This window comes from Amphiprion ocellaris, chromosome 22 (genome assembly GCF_022539595.1).
Source record: "Amphiprion ocellaris isolate individual 3 ecotype Okinawa chromosome 22, ASM2253959v1, whole genome shotgun sequence".
In the NCBI taxonomy this organism is placed as follows: Eukaryota; Metazoa; Chordata; class Actinopteri; family Pomacentridae; genus Amphiprion; species Amphiprion ocellaris.
This window is the reverse complement of record NC_072787.1, coordinates 16094816-16111738: the sequence shown is the minus strand read 5'-3', so window position 1 is coordinate 16111738 and position 16923 is coordinate 16094816. Positions and strand designations below refer to the sequence as shown.

The window sequence follows — 16923 nt, the reverse complement described above, 5'->3', positions numbered from 1 at the left end:
TAAATAATCAAAGAAACTCTAATTTTTCTTCTTCTTTATGATCTATGGCATTATAACCTTGTCACATTACACAAAAGACTTTTTTTTTTTTTTTTAGTTCTAGCAATGGTTGGCTTTGTGTTTAGAAGGCTAACCTGTTTTCACTTCAGTATCTTTCATGGTCTCACAATAGTCAGATTTATACAAATCTCTGCTTTGGTTTCTTTTCAAAAGTGTGGCTGAAATAGTCTTTAAAGGCTGATATATTATTGTAATAGTTGGCTGAGGCAAAGTCAAGATAATTCTATTACGTTTCTGACAAATATGTACTCGGCTTTTCTGCTTTATCCAGAACTCCCACACTGTATGACCTTACCTCACCATTTATTTGTTCTTACTGCCTCCCATTTCCTCTGTACAGCTCCTGCACACCTTAACAGCAATACAGATGAAAACGTGGTTTTAAGAATCACCTGTAGTGACGTTCCCGGAGGTGCTATTTTCACAGCGCTCCTTCTCCAGCTCGATCTCGTTCACCACATCACACATCTGCACCGACGACACCTGTGGAAGAGGCAGAAAGCTCGTTTAGGAAAGAAACAAGCTTCCATTACAGCACTGCAATTAGTTATCGCAGTCATTTATGTTCTGTGAGGCTGAGCCAAGTAGAAAGTTGCCAGAAAATATGTGGCAATAAATATTTTAGCTAACATTTTCCCTTTATCGCTTTCTTGCAAATGTGGCCTTTCATGTTGTGTTTTCCTATCAGAAAGAACCCCTGGCTAATAATACAGTTAATACACAGAAATGTTCTCTAAGTCTGAAATCCAAACAGAGCTCCGTCTTGCCGGGGAAAATAGATGCTATCATGCAAATGGATTAGGAAGTGGAGAAGGGAGCCACTGAGTAATCTACTGCAATTGTTCATCTGTGTCAACAAGGGCTGAAAAATGCGGGCTGACAGCCGCTGGCGGAGAGCCGGTGGGTCAATGAAAATGTGTAAGACGAGCAGCGGGGAGCTTGAGAAGGTCAGTGGAGATGAAGGGAATTCAGCGTGAGGCCGAGAGTATTCATGAACTCCCAGAGAAGAGCTTCACCCTGCACATGCTGCAGGACTGAAACCAGTAAAGGTCACGGCGAGATAAGCTCCGCGGCACAAAGCACACGATGCATTTACAATTAGAATGACTCATGTCCTCTAATTGATTCCCGTAGATGTCTTTGTAGTCTCTTTAATGAGCTCCCGGCACCTTGGAGCCGTCAGACGTGAAAATGATCCTCATCAATCAACCGGGAATATTTAGTCCGAGATTGAGCTTCCGAAAAGATGCAAAACTCACGGCAGATGAGACAAACTATGCAAAATGTCATTATTGAAAGAGGACACCTCATGAGCATCTCCACAGAAGCATAATGAGGCACAGTAAAGTCAGAGGTTCATCATTAAATCAAGTAGTAAGGACAAAAAATTCAGTTGACCTGCTATACTTTGTCTTACCTGGTGCAGGAATATTTAGCAGCTGGCAAACATCGAATATGAGGGAGTCAGTTACAAAATTACAACACAGTCAACAAATCGGTGTGATTATTGGATTTCTGGTCACAAGTGGTGCAGTTTATAAGCTTACAAATGGGTAAGAGGAAGCTAAATTGTATAGCAGTTTTTGATTGGATTTTAAATGAGCAGAATGAAAGTTTATGTTGGAGTTTGTGATTCCAATTCTAACATAAAATACAGTGAAATGAATGATAAATATAATCATTCAAAGCTATTTGCCAAGCCGCTGTGGTTATAACTTCATCAAGTCAGACAGAAAACAGGTTGAGCCCTTTATTCCTGCAGACAAATCTTGATTTATTCAGGTAGAAGCAGTCTCTTCCTCCTTCTCAGTGCTACCATTAAGTATCACCAATGTCAGAAATGTTTAGCTTCTCAAAACTGTCATTTCTTCATGTTGTTGCTTCACTTGGATGTTTGTTTGCTTCACTGTGCAGAAGGTGCAGAGTTGAACACTTAAAGGTGTCTTAAAGTCAGTCCTACGAAGTGAGAAGGTTTCTCTGAGCTCACCCTAAATCTAAGTTTATGGCACAAGCAGGATTTTGTGACATCGTATCTGGACTGGAAACCAATCATGTTTTGCTGTGCAACTTGTGGAAATATGATCCCAACAGTACATCTTTGTAATACCTCCGTGTTATTTACCTCCACCTCTCTACTCTGCCTTCTCTGGGCTTAACTCATTGCCTCACTCGCTCTCTCCTCCTCCTGTGAATGAGGTCGTCCTGACACTATCATAAGCCACACAACTTTGTACACGGGAGTCTTTGCCTGCGGCTGATTGCAACTCTAACGTATCCTGGAGTAATAGCAGCAGAACTGGCTGGGAGGCAGCAGATTAATCTGCTAACTTCATCTGTGCAGAGAAACTCGGACACAGGAGGAAATCTCATGTTGGTCAGACCTTTAGGTAACCTTATTTTTGATTAGCATGGAACTGATAGGAGGGCAATGTAACAATGGAGCACTTTAGAGAGGATTTGGTTCCAAAAGCCCCTCTTAGGGGAAGATATTATCATCGCAAAAATTAGAGAATGCAATATTGTGAAACCTGGTCTATCACTGAGTTACATCTTGTGTGGAGCTGATTTACCATCACTGCTGTAATCCTAATGGCTAGTAGAGCTATTGTAACATTATTCAAGTACAGTTAGAAGGTATTTTTGAAAAGAAGTTTGTGTTGAAAATCACACTATTAGGAATATTTTATTAGTGTATACCACAGTGTCAAACATATGCCAACCTGAGGAGAGTATAATCAAAGTTAAGTCCAGTGCATTGAATTGTGAGCGTTTATTCTGCATTATATGTCACAAAACTGATTTTATTACACTAAACGACACAATCATATCATCTGAGGCTGGATTATTCTAACTGGTCAAAAGGACAATTGGCCCCAGGTTGCCTCCTGGTAATATGATTTATTACAAACGTGTTGATTCTGCTGAAAGTTGATAAACGATGAATTATGAAATATTACCCAACCCTCATAAATGCACCAACCAAACCAATCTGTCTAGCTATATATTTTCTGTTTAAAGCTAATTGCACCAAATAAACTCTGTACATTAAAAGAAACCAAACTAAGTAGCGAAGATATGGTGGAGAATTTAGGAGCTAACCGGTGGGGACCAAAATTGGAGCTAAAAAGAGGCTAAAAATATCACTTACATTCATCACATTTGTAGAAGCACAGTGCCAAATAAATGCAAATGTGAAAATTGGCAATTGTTTGCTAATTTATTACACATATGTGTTATTTTCAGCTTGTTCTGCTCAGACACCGTGACTGAAAACTGTTTTCATTGAGGACATTTTCACATGTCACAGCAGGACAGAGCACTGGCGTAAATAATTACATTCTACCTGCTTCAGTTTCAGGCCCCGGCTATTATGCCGACTCATTCATTACTGAGCCACTTGAGTATATCATAATCAAGCCATCACATTAAATGGGTATTTTAATTCAGCCCTGACAAGCTTTCAGTGAAACATCTGAATACTGAAATCTGAAAATTATAGCACATAATGTGGGATATCTCCAAGCTAAAAACAAACGTAGTTAACAACCCAGATTTTCACTTTAATTGTGAAATAAGAAACTAGGACATTGTTTTGTTTCATTTCGCTTGAGGGAAATGCAACCCAGTTTCAACCTGAAGTTTCCCAAAAACCATTAATGCTGCATAAACAGTTGAAAAGTGAAACAAAGTCCCTCATCGGGGAGGAAAGCAGATATGACAATGGAATTTGTGCATGGCCTTAAACTGTAGGCTGCGGGGATCAAGCCCTCTTCATTGCATGGAGGTAGTTTATTAGTTCATATAACTCTGTATACAGCGACTAGAGCCAGAATACACAAAGAGAGAGACCAACCATAAAACGGTCATCAGAGTTCACAGTATGGGATATTGGGGAAAGGCTGAATTTCCTTATACATATACAGGAAACAAGAGGAGTAGTCCTGACAGTGATTTATGCTCCTGCTCAAAATGCGCCATTAACCAGCTGCCACTGGAGATGCTAAAAATGTGTCTATAGTATCTAGAAAGTTTGGACAGCCCAGCCATAAAGACTGCTGTATTGGTCAATGAATCAAAATGTCAATCCCAAACTTTGCAGATGATAAGTGGACCTCTGCAAAGCCTTAGGGACAGACATATACACACAGTGTCTCAGTGAGCAAAACATCACATAAATACCTGTCAGCTCTGATAGTTTGTTAGCGCAGAGCTCATCACGAGGGCTGCCAGGGTGCTGCTTCAGGTTCTTAGTGATTGTTGTCATTTGAAATGGCTGCAGGCTTGGCCTTGTTTGAGTGCGAGATAACGAACAAATCAAAAAGCAGGAAGAGCTGACAGGAAAATAAAAGGAGAAGCTTGTGTCTGTGTGTGGCCAGACAATAGACTAATGTGTTTATATCTATCCTACACTTCACTGGAGAGCAGCAGCTACATCATACCTCTGCTGCTGCAACACTCAGGGCTTTATTAACCAGTGAGCACAGCGAATTAAAGATTAAACACTTTTAGATCCAAAAAGGCATGAACACAGGAGAGTTTCTGATGCTGAAAAACTGAGAGCAAATCTGTTAAAGTGATACTCTGAATAAGAATATTTCCTAAAATGTCATAAAGAAATACTTTGACATTTTGGGAAATGTGCTTACTTGTGTTTAGCAAAAAATATGAAAAAAATCAGTACAATCCTCAAGTCTGAATATTAAATTAGAAACTACAGTCAGAGGCTGAAGCTCAGCTGGGTATAAAGAATGAAGGCTGGGAAAAAAAACTGATGTGGCTCTGGCTAGTGTTTAGAAATATGCATACCAGCTTCATAAAGCTGAGAAATAAACAGATTTGTTTTAACTGCACACTAACATATGGTTATGTCTGAAAGCTGTAATTTCCAGTTGCTTTCATAAGTGTTAATTATGTGCAAATTTAATTAAATCATCCCTCAATTTAAATGAAGAATTAATAATGAAATTTAAATTAAAGCTAACAAACGAGCTGACACAGTAGTTGGTGCTAAATATTTGCACCCAGTGGCTGCCTGAACCAGCCAGCAGAACTGGTGTCAGCTCAGCTTCAAAATGAGGATTATAAATGAGGATTATATGGCATATATCTTACACAACTGACCTGATACTTGTTAAAAATGTCAGTAAGTAATATTTTTCAAAAAATAGCATAAAGGGTTTTGATAAATAAGTTGTCTAATTGGATAGTCATCCTGCAAAGCACACACATGTCTTCATGTATGGATTTATAAATAACAAAATAATACTTACATGTGTATTGAGGACAATGAGGACTGTCACAATATCAGGGTTTTGCAACATGATTATTGTGACCTAAAAAATTTACAATGTATTATAATATTATCATGATGTGTATAGAAAAATTGGGGGAAAATAACATAAGTTTGTCTATAATTTTGACTACTGCATGTTTTAGCTCTTTTTTAGCAATGGAATTGTACTCAAAATATCATTATCTGGAGGAGATCTGTCCATAATTGTATGTTGTTCCTCTGTTGGAGTGTCAGCCAGATAGTTACTGGTCCAGGATTATTTATCTTATGTGTATATTATTAATTTGCTTTATTGTCAGTATGACAGTATGACAGTTACTGCCAGTACCGGTATATGGCGACACAGAGAATTAAAATACCTCCTTTAACTGGATTGCTTGTAAGTTATGCTAAAGCCTGTGCAGCTGCAGTGGCTTTACTTTACATAGCTGGTCTTAAAAATGTTTAGGTGTTAATGGTGCAACCTAATTTAGTATTTATAGCCTGAAGCTATTTAATAGTTATAAAGAGCATGCACACTTTTTAGATTTCTTGTCGTGCACAAATGAAACAAACTGGATACGACGTGATCCATCATGAGCTGGAGGTGCAGGTATTTACTTTTTAACTTTGGACTCAGACCAGCTACCTCTTTCCTCTGCTTCCGGCCATTGTTAACCTACTGTGAGTCAGTCATTTGGCTTCATTTTTAATACAGAGACATGAAAGTCATATTGATCTTCTCCTCTAACCCCTGGGAAAAACACAAGGCTGTATAGTCCAGTGGGGAAATACATGGACATGCATTTCAATGTGTAGAACAAACAACTGACAGATGTGTAACACCTTTCCTATAGTTACATCTAAAGGATAGACAGCAGATATATAATTGAAGATATTTATCTCCCTCTAAACTGCAAAACTGAACAGATAAAAACAAAAGGCTTAGTGTGCACACTGATTACCACTTACTGTGTGGTGGTGAGATGCATTTAACACGTTATTATGTTTCTGATTGAAGTCCATCTTTACTGTCTCATCTGTCTCTCCTTTCTATGTGCATACAGTTTGTATTTATACCCTTTATGTCAAGTGCTTGATGGCTTAGTTGCTGCTTAGCAAGCAAGTGGGCAGCGTGAAGAAAATAGAAAAAGACTGGAGCAACAGGAGAAATGCTGCAGAATATGAATGCACCTGTGGACACACCACCTCATTTTCAACAATGAACACTTTCCCTTTAGCCCAAACATCACATATCAGTTGCTTTTAGACTGTTTAAAGTGGACAAATAGCCTGATATGTGTTGATTTTGGTGACATTAATCCGTTATGACCTGTTGCATTCAGCTGGTTCTCTAAACTTCCATACTGTCATACAACAATGTATATTTATCCTGCAAATTTGTCCGATTTTCAGACTTGAACCTCAGCAGAAAATTGTCCACAAGCACTTGAAGAGAATCTGTTTAAAGAAGTAAAATGAGGGCAAGCTGCATTCCCACACACCACGCTATTTCACAGCACTATGATTATCTGTTCAAAAATTTCCTCTTGCTTCCCATCAGCTACTTTAGTAGGTGATGGCGAGGAAAAGTCATTATCGCTAACCCTGGCTGCTCTTTCCGCCTCCATCTACATCGCGTCAAATCAATAACGGTGACATCCGGCCACTGACATGCACTCTTTATCCACTTATGGGATTTTCTGCTCTCCCCTCAACGCCACGTTTTCTCACTGGATGTATTGATGAAACATGTCAGGCTGTGTTATTGTGAAGAAGCCACCGAGGACCTGGGAAAAGACACACCAGCAAACCGTATAAGAGCCACTAAAGTATGTCAACACATGACGTATCTGGTTGATCTAAAGTGTCAGGGTGGGCCACGCATCTGAGAGTTGTCAGCGGTGAGGAGAAGGAAATTTTCACACAGTCACTCAGATGTTCTCAGCCTATTGTGCCTGGAAAGAACTTCTCAAGGAGGCATTTAAAGAAAACATTGCAAAGTGCTGCATGACTCAAATCCACCAACATGCAGCCATTACCATAATCAGAAATCTTAAGCTTCTTAGATCCAGGCTTCTTGTTGATTTTCTAAAACTGTGACAAAAAGCGTCTTTATTCTCAAAGTATAAACTCACAGTGATATGTGACAAACAAATAATTCTAAAAATAAGAGATATGTGCACATGAGTCTTGGGCTTTGTGCAAACACAAAACCACACAGATGTTCTTATCTCACTAGTAGGTGCATTTAAGGTAAACTGCTGCTGTTTCATTAACTTCAAGAAACATCTATAGGCTTGTGTGTCATTTAAAAAAAGGTGCAGGAACGTCTGCACATTTATCACCCACAGTGCACAAACCACAGTCCTACAGCTCCCTGCAGCAGCACACAGTGCCACTGAAAGGTGACATATTACCATGTGGCAATGCTCAAAGGTTTTCCAGCCAATTACATAAACCTGCAGAGAGAACAAGTATTTACTGAAGTACAGTGAGAGCAAAGTCCTGGTAAATTACTGTGCTTATCGACAGGGAGAGAACACTTCCCAACACTGTGAGCGCTGTACCAGACGTATAGACATGTGTTTACCAGATGTTAATTTGCATCAGACTTATCACCAGTAATTATAAAATAAGCACAATGGAGAGCCAGTAGTCCGATAATTGAATGTCTATACAGGCTTTTTAATCACATAGTACAACAAATCAAACTGGAACAGAGAAGCGACTGGAGCTAAAAGCAGCCACATTTCATTTACAAGAATCTGTTTTGGAAGAGAGTGTTAACTGAGAGTCACATTGAATCGCAACTGCTGCTGATGTGACCTCGACTTGAGCAGTCTAGTTGAATTAATTTGAGTTTTTATATAACTCCATTTGAATTTGTGTGTAAATCACTGGGTGGGATTAAAAGACATTCACCTTCTCATGGGTGAAAATGTGTTTAAACACCAGATGTGTGGGGAGGAGATGAATAGAGAACATGTTTGAACGGTTTGAAAGGTTTTAAACAGAGCATTTACATTCAATTTTGCCTTTTTTCCCAAGTTTACGTGCTTCTGCAAATACAATAAGTGAGATGATCAGATCTAATGTGGCTGAAGCTGAGGTGACATCTTATGTATTTACTTTTTGTAAACTGATTATTAAAGTTCAAACCATGATATAATTTTACTCTTAAAAAATGATTTTAAAAAAGAAACTTACTTCTGGCAGGTACCTGTACAGCAGCAGCAGACACAGCAGATGTGAAGAATCCATCCTGTCCTCAGTCTTGGACTTTTCCTATTCACGACTCCCTGATCTTGGAAAAAAAAAAAAAAAAAAAAAATCAATAAATAATAATAAAAATCCCTTGACAATCTCTTAAGGTGTCACTTGTGAAGAAAACGAGGCTCTTTGCTTAAAGTGTGTTCAGATGTGTGAAGTGAAGCGCAGCAGCCGCTCCATCCGTCTGCGCTCTGCTCTGCTCGCTCCTCCGCATGGAGAACTACGTCTGTCGGACTGAACCCGCCCCTTCGTCCATTCACAACTCCACACCGCCTGTCCCAGGAGGCTGTTTGTTAACCAGGCTGTCAGAGGAGGGCGGTGGGAAGCAGAAGACCCCTAATTAATTCTTGTGCAACCCCCTTCCAATCCTCTTTAATGAGGTTAGCAACACCAGAGTCAGGTGGTGATTCTGTTTGTGGAACAAACATCCATGAAGGTTATAGATCTGATCTGACACATGGAATAAACCTGTAAGTCCAACTTATTGGATTTTTCATATTGTTTATGGAGTTGCTGTATTTCGTGTTATGTTGAATTTAAATGGAGCATTCCTTTTAAGGAGAATCTACTGTAAATATATTACTGTGCGCACACTCTAATAATTAAAACGCTGCAAAAAACATAGAAGTAAAAAAAAGACCATGTTTCCTTTTATTTAGTACCACGTAACATAAATCTTTCTTTATGCCGCCAGAAATAAAATGTATTAAAGAGGGTCGGAGTCTAGAATCAGGAATAAACATGTGCAAGCTTTAAAGGTGCAGTGAAGTTAAGTTCCCCTTAAATACAGGTTAGAAGCAACGTGTGTAACACTTTTGTTTGGTCAAAAAACATCCACCATACTGATTTTGTGAATACTCTTAATTGTGCATATTGTAGATATGTTTGCTCCTTTTCACTTTTCTTCTTCACTGCTTTGGTTGATGTATACCTTCTCTATGATTGCCACCAAATGTCAATTGAAACAGTGATAATTAATTAATTAAATAATTAATAAATAAATCGAATTGAATTAATGTGTATTTTCATATACATGCACAGCAACAACAAAATGGGCTCGTATTACTCAGTAGCACCACTACTGGCATGAACACCATATTGCACTTTAAACTTTAAGGGTCCCATATTGTTCCTCTTTTAAGTCTCACATGTCCCCAAAGTGTGTTGTTTAGGGTATTTGTTTTTTTGTTGTTGCTCAAAATACTGCAAAGACGGTTCATTTCACCGTGACTGTATAACCACTGGTGTTAAGGCTGTTAGAAATGGGCTGTGTTGCTCTGAAAACCAATGAGCTGCTGCTTCAGGAAGAAAACACTGTCTGTTGAAGCTGGACAAACAAACAATTGTGAAATAACTTTAATAACGTTAACTTTAGTGGAATTTCTTGCCTTCTTAATGGGGTTGGGACCATCAGTTGTGTTGTGCAGAAGTCAGGTTGGTACACAGTTGACAGCCCTATTTGACAACTGTTAGAATCCATACTATGGCAAGAACCAATCAGCTAAGTAAAGAGAAACAACAGTCCATCATTACTTTAACAATTGAAAGTCAGTCAGTCCAGAAAATTGGAAAAGCTTTGAATGTATCCCCAAGTACAATCACAAAAACCATCAAGTGCTACAACGAAACTGGTTCACATGAGGAGAAGAAGACCAAGAGTCACCTCTGCTGCTGAGGAAAAGTTCATCCGAGGCACCAGCCTCAGAAATCACAAGTTAACAGCAGCTCAGATTAGAGCCCAGATAAATGCCACAGAGTTTTAGTAGCAGACACATCTCTACATCATCTGTTCAGAGGAGACTGAACCAATCAGGCCTTCATGGTCAAATAGCTGCTAAGAAACCACTACAAAGGAAAAGCAACAAGCAGAAGAGATTTATTTGGGCCAAGAAACACAAGGAATGGACATTAGACCAGTGGAAATCTGTGCTTTGGTCTAATGAGTCCAAATTTGAGATCTTTGGCTCCAACCACCATGTCTTGACTGAATGGATGGTCTCTACATGCATGGTTCCCACCGTGAAGCATGGAGAAAGAGGTGTGATGGTGTGAGGGTGCTTTTCTGGTGACACTGTTGGGGATTTATTCCAAATTGAAGGCACACTGAACCAGCACGGCTACCACAGCATCCTGCAGTGACATGCCATCCCATCCGGTTTGCATTTAGTTGGACCAATATTTATTGTTCAACAAGACAGTGACCCCAAACACACCTCCAGGCTGTGTAAGGGCTATTTGACCAAGAAGGAGAGTGATGGAGTGCTGCGTCAGATGACCTGGCCTCCACAGTCACCTGACCTAAACCCAATCCAGACGGTTTGGGATGAGATGAATCGCAGACTAAAGGCAAAAGGGCCAACAAGCACTCAGTATTTCTGTGAACTCCTTCAAGACATTTGGAAAACCATTTCAGGTGACTACCTCATGAACTGCATCGAGAGAATACCAAGAGTGTGCAAAGAAGCAATCAAATCATAGGGTGGCTGTTTTGAAGAATCTTAAATACAAAACACGTTTTGACTGATTTCCCACTTTTTTGTTTACGACATAATTCCATAGGTGTTCATTCACAATTCTGAAGAATCAGTGTGAATCTACAATGTAAAAAACCATTAAATGAGAAGGTGTCCAAGCTTATGACTGGTAGTGTATATCTGTATCAACGTCACATGTGACGCAGGTGGCAGCAACACCAAAGGACACCTTGTGTGCATCTGTGAGACCCCTGCAGCTTTGACAAAAACAAAATCTGTATTTGACGCTGTGGGAATGGGAACAGGTTGTCCAGGTTGTTATAAAAACCGCCTGTTTCCCAGAAAAAAATTACAGACAACATGAACCTCACCAACATCTGCCACATGAGATAACAATAAATTTCTCACAATGATGATAAGCATCAAAAGAGCCATTGTGAGCTTTTAGAATCGCTCACAATAATTTAGTTTAACATGACATATACCTGCTATAATCATGTAACCACAGCCCTGAAGGCATCATACGCTTAGCTGGGAAATACATATCATCTTATGGTCACTCTTACAACCTTATACTACATATATGAAGGCATCATGGTAGATGAACAAGAGTGTCTTGAAAATGTCTTGAAAGCAACAATTCTAGTATAATTAGGTCAGAGATCATGTGTTGTAGTTTAACAATAGCTCATTACCCTAATGTGGGAATAAAGCATCCTGATGTGATGCAAGGCCAAGAAATAGAGAAAGAGCAATCCACTGAACAGCTGCTTCCTTTCCATGACAAAAAGTCCATTACGCAAATTGCACGGGTGCATCCTTATGTAATTGCTAATGCATAAACATGAGAGAAGTGTACTAAGAAACAAGATGCCATGCCAACCTTTATCAGTCATCAATAAAACACTAAAGCATGGCAGTAAAGAAGTGAGGAGAAAACAGACTTTGCATCAACTCCTTTGCTCAGGCGTGAATGTCATTTTTTGACTCGGAGAAAGGTGGTTACTGTGGCGACAACGCTTCAGCTTTTTGGGTCAAAGTGAGTGATACAAAGTTGTCTTTATTGCTCTTGCGGCTTTAAAATCCCCCTGCCTCTCCCTGCACCACTCCCCTGCTGTCACACAAACGAACTCATCATGAATCCCGGCTGCAACATTAGACGTCCATCTCCTCCGTCTGCTTGAGCTGCAGTCCCACGCTCCTGCCGTCTGTGTCACTTCGGATCGACCTCCGCTCACAGCTGACTGGACCTCAAAGTGCTGCATCCTCTTCAGTCTCTGAGACAGCCACCCTGCCAGCCGTTTCCCTCCCACGGACACTGAAGGACTATATGCTTCGCACGAGCCAGCGTAATGCGCCAAGAACATGAACCAACACAAATAGTCTTGTTTTATTTAACCTCTTTTTTTCTCTTCGTGACATCAGAGGTTATTTCTGTTGTATGGCTTCCCTTCAGGTCCCAGGCTTATTTTTAGCTTGAAAGCTCTCATGCTGGCTTTCCTTTTTCAATGATAGCTTCTTTTCCTATATACCTGTGTGCAGTCGTACTCTATATACTGTGTTATAATAAGACTGTCAGGGTCAACAAATTATGAATTTTAAAATAACTGTACAGAGTACATAATGAACACTTGTGGACATGTGAGTCAAAGTTACTACAAGACTATATAAGTGCAGCAATGCATATTAATGTGATAGACAACCACAAAGCTACATATAGGGGGGCCGGGGATTTGCAGCTCTGCTTTTTGTGAATAATGTTTTCCTTATAGCACTAAGGGCCTCCAGGGGTCTCAGTTTGCAGCTGAGTGTTATGTGGATGGAATTCAGATTAGCGCTTCAAAATCTGAAGCCGTGGTTCTCTCCTGGAAATAGATGACATTCTGCCTTCAGGTGAAGATGGAAAGTCTGAAAGGAACCATGAGACCAACGATAGATTGGTTACAGGTTCTGCAATGAACCAGTTGCTGTCAAGTTTCCGATTTACGAGTCAGCATACACCCCTACCCTGAGTGTGGTCATGAATTTTGAGTTGCAAGAACAAGATCATGGATAAAAGAAGCTGATTTCTTCACAAGCTAGCTTGACTTACTCTCCAAAATCAAGGTAGAAATTTGGAGATTCAGGAAGGTAGTAGGCTGTATACAAAAGATGAAGGTAGCTACAGTGGTGTCACCCATTGTTTGAAGACTTAAGTTGGCAATTTGGCCATCAACACCTCAGTCTTTTGAAACCAGACATAAAGAGCAAGGGGTGGACTTGACTAAGAATACATACAGTAGTGGCCTGTCAATCACTGGTAACCCCACCAAAAATCTAAATTTGCTTCATCATCTATTTGACTCTTAGCATAACTTACAACAGAAACATCATGCTGTATTCAAAAACTCATCTAACTACTTATTGACACCGTAAACTCACTAGGAAGCTCTTTACTTAAATAACAGATGAACAGAGAAGTACAGCCATTTCCTCATGACTTCAATACAATCGGACTTATCTTCCCAATCAGAGGAGTCGCCCCCTGCTGGCTGTTATAAAGAATGCCAGTTTTACATACCTTTGCATTGGCTTCACTTACCAGTTTCAGCGATTTTTTCTATTTTATTTGCAGTATATGGAATAGACCCCCTGCACTTCCACTTTGAGCAGAGCCAGATGTGTCAGTTCAGGCACCTGATAAGGAAGCCCCCTAGGCACCTCCCTTTGATGATATACCAGATGTAGTCAGCCAGGCAGAGACCCTGTGGCTGACCCAGGAGGTATTACATCTACCAGATAGCCTGGAAGCAGCTGGACATCTGTCAGGAGGAGCTGGAGGAAGCTGCTGAAGACAGGAACGCCTGGGCACACATGCATGATGGCATTAAAACGGTTAAAAAAAAAAAAAAAGATTAAGTTCAAACTTTAGCGAGATAAAACATACCTTTATGAAAAAAGAGGGACAATCTATTGAAATAATGGAATTTCATCATCTGATATGCGATGATAGCAGCGTGGCTCCAGTAGTGCATGAATCACCATGAAACTTGATGCAATCGATGATGTCTTTTAATGACTTTGGTCATTCTTTTAGCGTTTCTTTTGAAGCCACCATCAGGCTGATATGCCAGGATACTTGACACACACTGATGACGTTTGTTTCTCTTTTGTACAGTAGCCACACTCTTATGTCTTAATTTCTAAGCTACTGTAAAGAGCTAATGCTGCAAAAAGTCTCTGTATGAGCAAACATGCTTCTTTCCTTTCAGATATATGAGAAAGAGCAGCCTTTGTGCTGGAAGAGGCAATTGATTGAGTCATCAGAAAAAAAATAAGGCTAAAATTTTCTCTAACTAGCAGGATTTGAAACAGATCTGACCTTTACATCAAGAGAGTGATATATTCATCCAGCACACCATGAAAAACTAAAGGATCCCTACAATGTGATTTCTATCTAGGTAAGGTCCAGAGTCTTTCAGTCTTCCTAATTAATCCCAGACTACCTCCATGTGTCAGGATGCACACTGAAGAGGAAATGGATGATAATAAATGAAAGTAACAAATTATTTACAAGTAGGATAAACTGTTCCTCTACATCTGGGAAAATAGAGGATTAAGTGGAGACACTCATATTTAGACATTTCTTGTCACTTCCTAATTTTAATATAAGACATGTGCGTGAATGGAAATGTGCTCATTATAGTTGGCAAGTTACTTCCAGCTAACTTTAGCAGCCTAATCTTTAACAGCTACTTTAAGATTAGTGTCACTTGTAGCCGTAGTAGCTACTTCTCAGCAAACGTAACATAGTTTTACTTTAAAGTTATCACTATCATCATCATTATCTTTAATGCAATGATCTTTATCTTTGATCGAAAAGAATCTTTTATTGCTTTTATCCACAACGGCTTCTCATCACAAGTGATTCTACTGTACAATGAAGAGTTTTTAAGTGCCATATGTATACAAAAGCTGCATTTCCACCAGAAATATTTGGATCTTTTAGTCTAAGCAATTCTTTTTAAAGAACTAAATGTCATGGTCCTGGCTGCACCTACTCCAAGCCTCCCTCAACTTTCTTTCAAGACGGTTGCAATAAATTGTCCCCAACGATTGTTGATGGGTTGGGAACAAAGGTTCCTTTAGACTGCTGGTTTCCTGCATTTCAGGATTGAGTAGATTAGTCCAGTGTCGTATGTTTTATTTGCCATTTTTGCACACACTATACTTCGTTGTCAGTGTATCTGTTGTATGCTTTCTTCTATAACAGAATATTAGTGTTATGGCAGGTTCAAAAAGGCTCAGCAGCAGGAAATGAAACAGCAGACAAACATTTACCAATGCAAGAAGATATTTACAGGAACCGGAAATAGAACTCCTAACCCAGAAACCAAACTAAACTATGAAACCAGAAACCATCTAGCGGTATGGAGGACAACTACACGAGAATGACAAACTGAAACTACAGTTAACCCACGTATGGCATTAGTAAGGCAGAAGAACAACTGAAAACACAAAATCTAAACCCAGCCTAAACCCAAACTAATCCTGAACAGAAATCCCCAGACTAAAAGTATTTTATGCAAAGCATAAAAACAGAACTATATTAAGTATGGAACAGAGGGTGTAATAATTCAACGTACAAAACAATATACAAATAGTCTGGTGATACCAGGGCTTGGAAACTTAGCTGACTAATAGGGAAACAGTCCCTGGCCTGGCTTTATCTGGCTCTCTCCCTCTTTGGAACTCAATGCGTGGAGGGTAAGTTGGCATTCATGAGTTCAATGGAGGTATGCATTTCTCCCAGGGTGTTTCATCCAAGATGCAGCCTGTGGGTTCCAGGAGGAAGCTGGCAAAAGGTGGAATCCTCCGTTAGAAACAGAATCCAAGGCGGAGCGGAGGACCAGCAGACTTGAGGATCCCGGAACACAACAGGCAGGAGTCAGCGTTCACTAAACACAGAAAACAGGATTATTAAAAGTCCAAAGGCTGGTGGCAAAGACAGTTCTATTCCCCGTACTGACTGGAGATAAGATGACGGTCCAGCTTCGAATGATGGGTGCAGTCTGCTTTTATGGAGACGCCCAGAGACCAATCACTCAGCTCCCACCTGCAGCTCATCTGCTGATTAACATGCAACACACCTGCTGCCAGCTTCACCATGAACACACCTAGGAGAGAGAGAGAGAGAGAGCGAGAGAGAGAGAGAGAGAGAGAGAGAGAGAGAGAGCACTACCACAGCCTCAAGCTGTGACTGTGACAATTAGTTCCTGGTTGGACTGTAGTACTTTCAAAACAGACAAGCGTTTTGAAAGTGAGGCTTGAATTTGTAATTCTAATTTTTCAGCTGCATTTAATACACACGTTTAAAAATCTGTAGCTGTGTGTACAATTAGTTTTTCATCCATTGTGCTATGACACAACAACATGCCGTTATAGAAGAAAGCATACAACAGATATACTGACAACGAAGTATAGTGAGTGTGGAAAAATGGCAAATAAAACATACGACACTGGACTAATCTACTCAATCCTGAAATGCAGGAAACCAGCGGTCTAAAGGAACCTTTGTTCCCAGCCCATCAACAATCGTTAGGGACAATTTATTGCGACCGTCTTGAAAGAAAGTTGAGGGAGGCTTGGAGTAGGTGCAGCCAGGACCATGACATTTAATTCTTTAAAAAGCATTGCTTAGACTAAAAGTTAGGTCACATAAATCACAGTATCTTATACAACAAAACAAGTCTGATCCACTGCGAGCACAGACAGTTGACAGCTAATTTCAATGGTCAAAGTTTAAGGAGCAACATTAAGACCCAGTTGTATGCATACTACATAAAATGGTGCATATTTTGTAGA

At 39.9% G+C, this 16923-nt stretch overlaps 1 protein-coding gene across 1 annotated transcript in view; it reads right to left on the bottom strand.

Annotated features, from left to right (window-relative positions):
- The window catches only part of vipr1b (vasoactive intestinal peptide receptor 1b), a 55159-nt gene extending 46284 nt beyond the window's left edge, over positions 1-8875 (bottom strand). Inside the window, exons 1-2 of the mRNA XM_023266283.3 lie at positions 8543-8875; positions 453-543 (exon numbers count right to left, since the gene is read on the bottom strand). Coding sequence (XP_023122051.1) covers positions 453-543; positions 8543-8596 — 145 coding nt within the window. The 5' untranslated portion in view covers positions 8597-8875. The remainder of the gene's footprint in view (positions 1-452; positions 544-8542) is intronic.
- Between the last annotated feature and the right edge of the window lie 8048 nt (positions 8876-16923).